Here is a 12,423-nt window from a genome sequence, read left to right as displayed (position 1 = left end):
GAGCAGAGGCTGTGGCAGTGAGGAGCCCAGTGTTACAGCCGACCTTGAACATGTGTGAAGATGGAGAAAGGGGCAAAATCCGTATTCAGCCCTGGCAAAATCAGCCTTGGGTTGGCACTTGGCACCTTGACCTCTCTCATTCCTTCCTTCTTTACCCTCTGCCCTGCCCTCCCTCCCTCCAGTATCCTCCTGCCTGTGCAGCCCAAGGAGATCGGAGTCTCGGAGCCTCTTCCTGTCTCCATTCTGGAAGGACCACAGGCTTTACTAAGGAACATCTACGCCAGCCCTTCTCACACTTCAGGATGCGCACTCATCACCCAGAGAGTCCTGGGGAAACAGCTTCTGATTCGGTGGATCTGGGAGGGGCCTGAGAGGCTGGATTTCTAACAAGCTCTGAGGGTGATGCTGATTCTGCTGGCCCAGGGACCACACACTGAGGAGCAGACATATAGAAGTAAGACAAGCCTTTCTTGTGCTCATATGGATGGCCTCTTACAGCAGAACGTTGGTGTGTAATTCTCCCGAAAGCCCATTCCACCAGGATGGGAGATGGAATGAAAGGAGTGGACAGAGCCCCTCATCTTGTCCTGTGCTTAGTTAAAAGTATAAAATCAAAGGCAACAGATTCCAAGTTATCCCTCTGGCCCAGCCATTCCCATGCCCTTGCATTCCACTGCCTTCTATGCAGAGGGTGGGCTGCAGTGAGAGCTGCTGTGCTGGGCCCATCCAAGACAGGGTCAGGCCAAGTGCATCAGGGTCCAAGAGGTCTGGGTCAGAACACTTGGCCAAGTTGAACAAGGGGCGAAGCTTGGGTTTCCCTATCTATAAACTGGGGCCAAAAATACCTATTGCCTAGGGTTGTTGTTGTCGTAAATAAAAATAATATTCGTAATGTATTAAGTAATTACTCTGCATGAGACAGATCATTATGCATGATGCATTGTTTGTTCTAAGCGTGAATTAACTCATTCTTTCAACAGTCTATGAGGGAGGTGAAATTGTAATTATTCTTTCTGGTTTAAAAGAAACAAAGCTCAGAGAGATGCAGTCAGTATCCCAAGGTCACACAGTTAGGGAGTGATGGAACTGGGATTTGTACCAAGGGAGTCTGACCTGGTGCTTCCTGACTATCTGTGGATGTTCAGTGAATGAATGAGTGAATGAAGGATCCTCAGTTCCACTGGGAGGTCCAGAGAAACTGCTCTCTACCTCTCTCACGTATATTAGTTATTTAAAAACAAGCAGGAAGAGCTAACATATTCATTCACAGAGTTCACAAGGAACAAAGGGATATAAGCTGAAAGATATCCCTCGGGGCCTTGACCTCCAGCTGCCCAGGTCCTTTCCTTAAATTAAGGCGGCCACTCTTACCAGCTTCTTGTACAAACAAACGGATACTCTCCTTTTAATTCAGATGGTAGCACGCCACGTGGAACGTTCCGCGTGGCTATCTTTCACTCCATGGAGAATGTTCATGTTACCAGGAGACTTTCTGAAACTCCGTCCCCCTCTCCCAAGCCTTAATGTCCTTGTCTGTGCCTTGGCCGAGGGCGGCTATGAACATTAAATAGAAAGCATGGAAGGTGCTCACCATGGGGCCTATCAAATAAGCAGCACTCCACTCCATTTACCTGACTGGATTTTATTTAAGTGGCGTAAAGGAAGTGAGAGTTGAGATGGTCTCCACTCCGGACAGGCCTCTGAGGCCAACGCCAGCTCCTGAAGGGGACGCGACTTCCTGTCGGAGTTTGTGGACAGATAATGAGCCACTCACCCCCCAGACACAGGAAGGGAAGAAGGAAGGAGCAAACAAAAAGATGGGCGAAGAAAACTTCAAAGTCACTCTGAAACACAGAAACTGGGCCCCTTCCCACCCCGACCCCAAACAGGCCGACTCTCCCCCTCGAAGTCCTCGCCAGCACTGAGGCGGACACCATCTGGCTTCAGACACTTTCCCTCCACACGCCAGCGTCAGGCCAAGCAAAGTGGGGCGGGAGGAGAGAAATAAATGGGGTTGGTTCACACAGAGCTTCCAGATTCCATGCTGCAGTGATGAATAATGTACAAGGCCCAGGAAACACAGCCCTGTCGAGTCTGGGCCTCTTATTCATCCAGAGGTGTGAGCAAAGGGGAGCAGAGCGCTTGTCCTGCTAAAATCTGTGAGCTACGATTCCAGGGGCCTAGCAGGAGCCCCAGGTCACTGGAACAGTCTGTTAGCCAAGCCGGTGGCCTGCCCGGCTGCCGTGGGCCGCCCCATGACGATCTGGGCAGGAGGGGTCTGTCTCTTAGTATCATGAATTCATTTCTTTCCTCCTGGCCATCAAATCCCATTAAAAAAAAGAGAAAAAAAAAAAAAAAACCCAACGTAACATTTAAATAATGGTAAGTTTCTTTTACTCTATAGGTATTTTTATCACTGTTTAAAAGATTTTTTCAAATTACCCCTGGAAACTCCCACTATCTAATAATTATCAGAAAAAAGGCAAGAGGAAAAGGAAAGGGAGAGGGGAGGAAAAAAAAGCCCACAAGAGGCAGGGAAGCTCTGCTTTGTCAGGGAGAAGAAAATAAAGAGAAATCAGCCCAGCTTCAAAGGGCGCATTTCCATAATTGCCCTGTAACTTTGGCAAAATAAATCTGAGCGGCTGAGAAGAGCACGATCTCTCAGATGAGTGCACTCCAAGGGCCCCGAGGGCTGTGGGCCCACTTGTTAGCCGCCTAGAGCAGTGAGAGAACGCAAGAAAAAAGCTGTAACATCACAGCCTTCCCGTCCTACACGGTCAGCCCCGGAGTAAGGCCTTACCCTGCCTCTGTCTCCCTCTGGCTCCCTGACACGGGACACACACGCGCGGGCACGTGCACACACACACACGCACACACACACACTCCCGGGTAAAATAAGCAAGTAAATAAATAGACGCGTGTATGTGCACGGAAGGGCTGGCAGCAGTTAAGAGGTGGCGATGATTCTGAGGCAAAGCCACAGGAGTTAAGCTTTCATCTGTGACAATATTCCCATAACCTGTTCCTGATATAAATACCCAGGGAGAAAGGCCCCACCTCCGCAGACACACATCCTCCTTGGGGCTGACTCTGCCCCTCTTGCCTGAGACCGTCTCACCTTCAGTGGCTCCCGGGCACCAGGCTGAGTTGAAAACCCGCTCTTTTTATTTCCCAGGCTGGCAGAGTTTCCCTCACACCGACTTCCCCATTCCAGGGCCAAAAGTTTTTAAAGAACAAAAACGCCCCACTTAGTGCCCTGCTTTAATGTTTCCCTCCACGAAGCTGTGGTTTCTGGGAGACACTATCTTCCGTGATTGCCCCAGACTCCTCTCCCTTCCCTCACCTCCGTGTCTCTCAAGCTTGGCACTGTTGACCTTTTGGACTGGATAATTCTTTGTTGCACGCGGCTGGCCTGTGCCTTGCTGGACCTTCAGCAGCAACCCTGGTCTCCATCCATGAGATGCTAGTAGCACCCCTAACCCAGGCATGACAACTGAAAGTGTCTCCAGACATTGCCATCTGTCCTGGAAGTGGGAGGGACAGCTGGTTGAGGACCTCTCTTAGGAGCTCTTCCAGGTCTCTTGACCTGAGTACTCATCCCTTTCACCCTCAGGAAGAGATGCCTTGTGGGGTTTTCCAGCCAGACCATCAGGAGAGCCTTCGGAGGGGCTGGAGCTTCTGTTCAAAGGCGAGCGGCAGCTGCATCAAAGCTAGGTTGGTCACACAATAGATGGACACTTTCAATATGGTCAAGTTGGCTGCCTGGATCAGACGACAGTGGCCAATTACGATCCAGAGGTGGTTACTAGAAAGGTTATGGGGCCTCCTTATCCCAATAATTATCTTTGGGCCCACACTTCCGACATTCATGCCTAACCCTAGACAATGTTGGCTTTGTAAGAAAGTTTGAATAAATTTGTCTCATCCAATCTCCTCCAAGTGGCAGATGGTGAAAGCGGGGCCTTGAGAAAGGATGAAGCCTGCGCCCATTCAAGTTGGAGGTGGCTCTAAGCACAGATGCAATTTTTACACACCCGCAATTGCCCATTTTCATTTGATGGAGGTAGAAGGTCCATACAACCAGGAACTCTAGGATGCGGGGGACATTTCTAGAAGGACATAAATAATTAGGCCCAAAGCGAGTTCCTGACAGAAGCTCCCAACAAACCAGTGAAGACGTCAGACATCCAGCTCCTACCCAAATATTCAATCCCTCTCTCTAACCTTCCAGAACTCAGGCCTAAGACAGCAGACCTGCCAGGTGCCCAGAGAACAGCAGCCCAGGAGCCCTCCCTCTCCCTGCTGCTCCCCTGGGGCAGGTGAGTGGCTGGAACATCCCTCCTTCTCCCCAAAGCCTCTGCTGCCCTAGCCCTCCGGCCCTTCCATGCTGCCTTCTGACTGGACCCCGCTTCCTCCTCGCTGTATTCCAACCAAAAATAAATTCAACTGAAAACCATGAACGTCCTGGTCCCAGAGGTGGGCCATCACTTAGGGAGATAATTTTATTCTCCTCTGGCTCCGCGGCCCAGCAAAGCAGCCCCCCTCCTCTACCTCCATGCAGATAATGAGGGAAGCAGTGACATATACTCCCTCCTCTGACCTAATTGATTATCCCCACACACCTCTGAGTGCTTTGCATAACCAGCCCCGACAGGAGGAACCCCTTCCAGGCAGAGTGACTGACATATTTTATTTCTAACTGAAGCCTAATCAGGACCAAGAATGAGATCCCCATATATTCTCTCTCTCTGCCTTTCTGTTTTTCTCTCCCTCTCTTCCCTAGCTTCCTCTTTCCTTTTTAAATTTTAGGGCCAGATAATAAAGGACAGAGACAGTTCCTAGGATCCTTGAAAGGAGGGCGTAAGGCGGGGGACTTGGGGAGGAGGTCCCAGGAGGTGGCTGAGGAATCTGTTCCTTGGTGAAATAAAAGTGGTGCAAAGAAGTGGTCTCCTCTTCCCCTTTTTAGCTGAAAAGCCTATGAGGTTCCTTTTCATTTTGATCCCATTATGTTATGGGGGTCAACTTGGGGCCATCTGAAGGGGCCATGTGTTCTATGGGATAGAGAAGATACACACACACAGGGGGTCTCTCCCAGGTGTACCTCAACCCTCCTCTGGCATCACACATCCTGCCCTTTCAGTGGGGCACGATTGGTCTCCTCCAAGGACTAATATCCCCAGAATAGGATGCACTGAAATGCTGACCAAACCTCACAGGCGATCAGACCTCTCCAAGCTGGGCCTGGCCTCTTCACACACGTCTGCCTCTGAACAGACTGACGACGGTCTCCTCTCTTGCTGGACGGTCCGTGTGGGAAGCCTGCCTGACTTCTCTCACCTGCTCGCCCTGCTGCACTCCTCCCTGGAGAGTGTCCTTTCTCGCTGGGTTCAGCTGGGTCCTCAGATGTCTGAATGCAGACACCCGGCTTTTATGACTGATGGGAGGGGGTAGGGCAGAATACTACCGGCAGTTTGAGGAGTGGGCTGGAGATTTTTGGAATATAAAGATAAAACTAGGGCTATCATTCCTCCTACCACATGCCAGCACTGGACGTGCTTTGTCTCTCATCCTCACAACCACCATGCCAGGTAGGTGTCATTATTCCCATTTTACAGATGAGGAAATGGGGGGCAGAGAAGCTCACTGTCTGCCCGCAGTTTCCCAGGATGCAGAGAGGGGAACTCGGCCTGTGCTCCGATGAAGCTTGTGAGGCACTCCCTGAAGGGCTATCAGGCTGCTGTCCATGTAAAGATACCCGAGGCCTCCGTCCCACCTCTGAGGTCCAAGGCCCAGGCAGTTGAAACGGACGCCACGTCTGGGGCGCTGTGCCCAGGGTCAGAGCTGAACCACAAGTCTGTGCCTGCCACCTGGGAAGGAGCCTGAACCGAAACCTTAGACGTCTCTGGCCTCTGGGTAAGGGACTGGAAGAGCGAGTCCCGTCCTTGCAACGTCTTCCATGGGTGTGCGCTCCTGTTTCACCAGCCCCCGGTGGGCCCCAGCGGCTGCAGACAGACCCTCCTTCCCACCCGCCCCTGGGGCGCCGTCACGCCGACGGCCCCAGCCTCCGTGGGGGTCAGCCGGGCCGGCGCTGGCGGCTGTGCCCGCATGGGTGGGTCCTTGCCGGACTCCCTCTGCTCCCGCCGAAACTCCAAGATGTACAATATGACGCGGCGCCTTGTTCCGTGACTTCGGGTTTGCAAGCGCTCCCCAAACTTGCCGGGGACCCGCGAGATTGTGACATGTCCCACTGTGCGGGGCAAAAACCAGGCGTCTGGCCATCCTATAAATTTACTAACTCAGCATGGGGAAGGAGATGCAAAAACGACACCCCCAAGGCGCCACTCTTCCAGCATCCCTACAACTTCTTTCAGTCAAAGTTGGGCAAGGCTAGTTGACTGCAAGAGAAAAAAGAGGGTGCGGAGGGGACGCGACGCCCGGCCTGGCTGGAGAGGCCGCCGAGGCAGGCGCCGAGCGGCCCTTTTGTCCTGCAGAGGGAGCTCCAGCCCCAAATTTCCCGGCTCCCTCCCCCGGCCCGACCACCCCTCTGTCCGGCCTGGAGCCGGAATCCCGGCTGGGCCGGTGCAACTGCCCGAACCCCCGGCGCCGGGACCTCAGAAAGCTGCCCTTTCAGGGCACTTCGGCAAAACCCACTGGGATGCCAAGACGTACATGCCGCCCGGAGCCCCAACGGGCAATGTGGGCTGGGCAAAGTCACCAAGGGGAAAGGATGTGCACCCCTGGATTCCCCGCTCCTGCATACACCCCCAACTCACTGCCACCCCACATCCCTGCATCTATATAAGGGGTCTAGGGATCAATGTGGTTGGAAGGGGGCCCGAAGCGGAGCTTGCACAGCCCCTTATGTAAGACTGAGAAAGCCTCGATTGTGCCTATAGAAGAATGGGGGAGGGAGGCATCCAGATCCTTCTCCGAGTCTTTCTGCTGCGTCATCAGAGAAGGCCCCAAGGCCCCGCGGTTGCTCCAGTGGACCGGGGAGTTGGGCCCCATTTCCCAGCTCGTTGTAGGCAATCTTGCCCCCTTTCCCACCTGTCTCCTCTGCCCTTTCTCTCGGGCGCCCCAGGTACTTCTCCAACCTTCTCTTCTCCAGCGGCGCCCCCAGCCCGGCCACTCCAGCTTCTCCTCCGCCGTCCTCCGACTACAGGGCCCTGACTCGCCTTGCTTCTCTTCCGCTGATTCGGGCGACTCTTCAAACATGGGGGGATGAGGGTGTAAAACAAACCAAAACGAAAAGCACCAAACAGATCCCTCCGGGGGCAGACAGGCAGGTTATAGTCAAAGTGGCAACAGCTCATTTATTTAGCCAAAAATAGATACTTTCTTGTACAATTTGGTTCACACATATGTACATTTTTCTGTATATACAAAAAAAGTCAAACACGCTTATTCTCACTGAAACTCCACCCCCCCAAATCAACCGAACAAACAAACCTCACAAACTCAGCTAATGTGGGGTACAGAAACCACCGGGGGAGGACCGGGGGGAGATTTGTTTTATTTTTTCTTTTTTTGTTTCGTTTTCTTTTTAGGTATTCATACACGGACATGCTTACAAGTCATAACTATACAGAGCGATTTGGTTTTTACAATTATTACAACGATTTAAAAAAATTTTGTTTTTAAAAAGAACTAGGATGAGGAGAGAGCCGATAAGACCAGAGCGGCGTCCAGGTGGTTCTGGGGCCTGCAAGAGAGAGGCAGTGGTAGCAAAGGAAGTGAGTTAGGGGCACCGACGCTGCCTAGCATTGGGAGACCCAACCCGGGGCTGAGGCCGGGGGAAGGGAGACGTCTCAATGTGCAATGAGGTCCAGCTGTAGATGCTGGTCTTCCGCTTTAACTATAAGGTTGGGCGGGAGGCGTCAAGACCCGAGGTGCGCTGCTGGAAGGTGGTGGAGCTTCACGGAGCCACCGCCCGCTCCGAGGTCCACTGGGCCCCGCCCGGGTGTCTGGACTGGGACTCTCGAGCCATCTCTGGGCCCGTGGCGACGACGGAGGAGTATGTTTCGTCCCCTTTTAGAAGCTCATCCTAGCTGCGTTCCCCCGGGGGCAGAAGCCCGAGTTTCCTCCGCATTCTTCCCTGCCCCCGACTGCCAGTCCCAACACCCCACCCCAGCTCGGGGTCTCTTACCGCCTGGGCACGGGCTGGAAAGCTGTCTTGAGTAACTTTTTCTCCACTTCCAAGGCACTACAACGATCTACGGGAAGCGGGAGAAAAAGGAAGGGCTTTAGATCGCTCCATTCTGGCGCCCAGGACCGCGGGAGGCGGGAGCGGAGTGGTAAGCGCCCTGCGCCCCCCGGGACCTGCCCAGGCGCGACCCCCAAACTCGCCCCCTCCCTCCGTATCCTGGGCTCCGCAGTCACCTGTTCCGCCCTCGGGCTCCGCCGGCCGAGCGAAGGCGGCGGCGGCGGCCGGGTGGCCCGCGGCTCCGGGAAGTCCCAGCAGGTGTGGAGGGGCCGAGCCCAGCAGGGAGAGCGGGTGCGGGTGCGGGCGTGGGCCGGGCGGCGGGCCTGGGAACGGCCGGTTGGTCCAAGCGGAGAACTTGCCCAGCGGCGCCGAGACGAGTCTCTGAGCCGCGGCGGCGGCGGCCGGAGAGAGCTGCAGGGCTGGGGGCGCGACGGCTGCCCCGGGGGGAGAACCCCCCGCGCCCGGAGGCGAGCGGCGCGGGTTGTCCGGGCTTGTGGCGGTCTCGGCCAGGGACCAGATCTTGGGTTTTTGCAGGGCCGAGGCGGGCGCTGGTGCGGGAGCGCAGGGGTCCAGGCCTGCTGAGGGCGAGGGCGGTGATGGCGGAGTCGCGGCCACCGGCGGTGGCACTGGGGCCAGACTCAGGACAGGCAGTGGACGCTCCTCCAAGCCCTCGGAACTGTCGTCGGAGTCGCTGTTCTTGGAGTCTGAGGTGGGTTCCAGGCCGAGGTCGCCGTCCCTGTGCGCCGCGCCAGGCAGGGCCAGCTCGGGCCCCGCGGCCGCGCCGTCTAAGTTCTCCAAATCGATCTCCTCGTCCTCCTCGTCGTCAGCCAGGCCCTCGCCCCCGGTGTCCTCCTCCTCCCCCCCGAGTTCCTCCTCCTCCAGCTCCAGTTCGCGTTTGCTGTCTTCTTCATCCTCCTCCTCGTCTTCCTCCTCTCGCTCGCTCCCGTAAGCGTTGCCCTCCTCGTCCGTGCGGCTGCGGGGCGCCCAAGTCATCTTGTTCTCTTTCTTGAGGCGCCGGCGCGCGTTGGCGAACCAGGTGGACACCTGGGTGAGGGTCATCTTGGTGATGATGGCCAGCATGATCTTTTCGCCCTTGGTGGGGTAGGGGTTCTTGCGGTGCTCGTTCAGCCAGGCCTTCAGCGTGCTAGTGCTCTCCCGGGTGGCGTTCTTGGGACGGGACGGGTCCCCGAACTGGTACTGGCCGTATGGGTAGAAGGCGGGATGCGGGTGAGGAAACGCGGTGGCCGCGGCCGGATGCTGCACCCCCGGGCTGTCCTTCAGCTCATACTGCGTGCCCTGTACGCACAGGGAGAAGGAAGGGACACGCGCAAAGGGAGCGTGGATGAGCGCTGGCCATCGCCGCCTCCACCCTCCCGGCCCAGGCCCCTCTAGTCTACTCCCGCGCGTACACCTCGTACGGCGCCCCAGCTCCAACCTCCCCGCTGCGGCTCCCCGGCCACTTACCAGCTGCGGGAAGATGGGCAGCTCGGCCGCGTAGGGCAGGAAGGCGCCGTAGCCTTGGGCGGCTGCGGCTGCCGCTGCCGCCGCGGCGTAGGGCGCCCCGTACACGGACGAGAGTACGTTGGACAGGGACCCCGAGGCAGCCAGCTCTGAGGCTCCGGCTCCCGGGCCGCCCCGTGCCCCAGCGCTGCCACCGCCGGCGGCGGCCCCCGGGCGCTCGGGTGGGTAAAGCGGGCGGATGTACTGGTATCCGAGCTGGGGGAAGGACATGGTGGCCCGCGGGGCACGGACGGAGAGGGGGCCCGGCCCCTGGGGCCGCCCAGCTCAGCGCCGCCCGCGGGCTGCGGCGCGCATCGGGGGCTGGGCCGGGCTGGGGCCGCGCTGCCTCCCGCGCTGCGCTGCGCTCGGCGTTTGCCTATTGATCTGCTCCGCGGCGGCGGCGGCGGCGGAGGCAAGGAGCCAGGTCAGGTCCGAACAGATTGGCGGAGATTCCCGGGGCTCCGGGCTCTGATTGACATTTCTACGGGCCCGCAAGCCCCTCCTCTCTGCGCCGCGCTCCCTCCTCTCGGCAGCCGGAGCTGCCTCTGCCCGCGCCTCGCTCCTCACTGCCCTCCTCTCCCCGAGCTGTGTCGCGCCTCGCTTCCCTCGCCCTCCTCTAGTTTTCACTCCCCCTCCTCGCCCTTCCTCTCCCCTCCCCTTTCTGCGCTCCTCTCCCCCCCCCCACCAACCCCCAGGATCGCTTCCGCTCCTTCGGGTCTTTCACTTTCCTGGATGCTATGAAACTCTCGTCTTTCTCTTCTCTTTCCCTCTCTCACTACTCCTTTCTCTCCCCTCTCTGTTCCCTTCACTCTTTTCTTTTTAAAACCTATTTCTCTCTACTCACACTACACTCCCCGCACCCCCATCCCCGGCCTCTGCGCCCCGGGCTAAGGCGGCCTAAAGTTGTGGACATTTGGGGTGTCGTGCTGGGGGTGCGTGCCCGTATCTGTGTCTGTGTGTTCGTCCCCACCCTCACCCCCCTCCCTCGCCCTTCCCCAAATCTCGGGTCTGACGTCGCGCCCTCTTATTCGACTTTTCCTTGCGTCTCCTTCGCGAGTCACCAATCGCCTGGGCGCCCTGCAGGCGAGGCCGCCCACCCCCGCGGATACTGCGCGCAGGGCGGGGCGGGGCGGGGCGGGGGCGGGAGCCCGGGCTCTGCCAGTCCCTTCCCGCCCCCTCTGGCCCGCGGCGGGAGGAGGGGGGGCGAGAGGCGCCGGGACCGGGGTTAGTACAGGGTCAGCTCGCCCCTCCCGCTTCCCGCCTCTCGGTACCTCTCCCCCAGCCCCGGCGCGCGGGGCCTGGGTCGGGACCAGACCTTGGACCAGGCGCTGGGGCTTTACTCTGCCCGGGTCCGTTTTCCAGCTCGCACCTCTGGACTCCTGGCCACTCTCAGGCGTAGGGAGGGAGCTTGAAGAGTGCGCGAGGGATCGGGGGTGCGTTCTAAGGGAGTCTTTAAGGACCGTCTCTATGCCCAGGGAGGCGAAGCAGCCCCCTGCTCAGGAGGACCAAATCCTGCAGTTAACCACGTTAACGCCGCACGGGTTTCAGGGTGCAGAATCCCGTCTTAGAAATGGCGGGGGTAGGGGTGGTGCCGAAGGGTGGACGCCCCGGGAATCCTGGGGAGCGACGTCAGGAAAGTGGAGGCTGCCCGTGCCCTAAGCTGGCGTGGGATGGGGGAGGAGCAGGGAGCCGGGTGGCGGAAGCTCCAGGAACTTTCGGGGAGCCCTTGGAGAAGTTTGTATATTGGAATTTTCGGTCCGTAGAGATTCTTCGTTTCACTACCCCTTGTCCTGCTGCCGGGTCTCTGCGCCAACCTGTTTTCTTTTGGCAGGTATACTCCCTCCCGCTCGGGTGCGGATGGGAGGCAAGTCTTTTAGTTTTATAGTGGGATATTTCCTAAACCAAACCTGAAATCCCAGTAGCCGGGCGCCCACCTTCACGGATTAGGGCGTGCAGCCTAGAGCAGGATTGAAATTCCCGGTATTGCGGCGGCTTCGGGCTAAACGCTTTAGGCCGCTGCGGCGACCTACGCACAGGCCAGGCCTGCAGCAGGAGCGCTCCGGGGACAGCACCCGGGGCGGTAACTGCCTTGGAGTTGCCAGTCCCGGCTCGGAGGCGGAAACTCGCCGCCGCGGGCTGATTGATAGAGGAATCGAATCCGAATTCCACCAGAGTGGAGGGATGGTAGAATCTTGGCCCCGGCTCTCTCTGGTCTCAGCAACAACAGGGAACCCCAGTGGGGAGTCCCGCGGGCACCCAGTTTTGACCCCACCCCACTTCCCGCCTCTTTCTACCAGACTTCGCACGGGTTGGCGGCTCCAGTAGGTGTGAAGGCCGAGAAAATCGGGGGGAACGCAAGGGAAAGTTTGGGGGCAGCTCGGTTTGGGGTTCGATTGGGGAAACTAAGGGACGGCCTTCTCAAATTGGGTCAGACTGCTTTCCTAATCTCCTCCCCGCCTGCTTATGCTTGATGCCGGGTGTTGGCCTTAACTGGAGTCTCCCCAGGAGAGGAGATATCAGGGGAAGCTCTGGCTTTGCAATGTTTTCCCGGCGCCTGATTTCGTTTTCAGTTAAACCTCTCAGCGAAGTGGCGTAGGGAATCCTGGGCTCACCTTCTCGCGAAAAATCTCAGGGTTACACAATTGAGAGTGACCTTATTGCCTGCAGCGTTTCCTAAGTGTCAGACCCGGAGCCTCGACGTCCCTGGAAACCTAGAGTTT

General features: G+C 57.5%; 1 protein-coding gene across 2 annotated transcripts; it reads right to left on the bottom strand.

Annotated features, from left to right (window-relative positions):
* Positions 1–7,348: 7,348 nt before the first annotated feature.
* Positions 7,349–10,042, bottom strand: IRX3 (iroquois homeobox 3). Of its 2 annotated transcripts, none has more exons than XM_082863586.1 (4): positions 9,668–10,042; positions 8,366–9,499; positions 8,147–8,213; positions 7,349–7,702 (listed from the first exon to the last, which is right to left on the bottom strand). In XM_082863586.1, the coding sequence occupies exons 1-4, from the start codon at positions 9,932–9,934 to the stop codon at positions 7,638–7,640; spliced, it is 1,533 nt and encodes a 510-aa protein (XP_082719712.1). In that variant the 5' UTR covers positions 9,935–10,042; the 3' UTR covers positions 7,349–7,637. The 2 variants fall into 2 exon arrangements, with proteins under 2 accessions (XP_082719712.1, XP_082719713.1); XM_082863587.1 differs by having other exon boundaries at positions 8,380–9,499.
* Between the last annotated feature and the right edge of the window lie 2,381 nt (positions 10,043–12,423).

This window comes from Leucopleurus acutus (assembly GCF_964270905.1).
Source record: "Leucopleurus acutus genome assembly, chromosome: 20".
Classification (NCBI taxonomy): domain Eukaryota; kingdom Metazoa; phylum Chordata; class Mammalia; order Artiodactyla; family Delphinidae; genus Leucopleurus; species Leucopleurus acutus.
The sequence above is the reverse complement of the archived record's forward strand: the minus strand, read 5'-3'. Positions and strand labels throughout refer to the sequence as shown.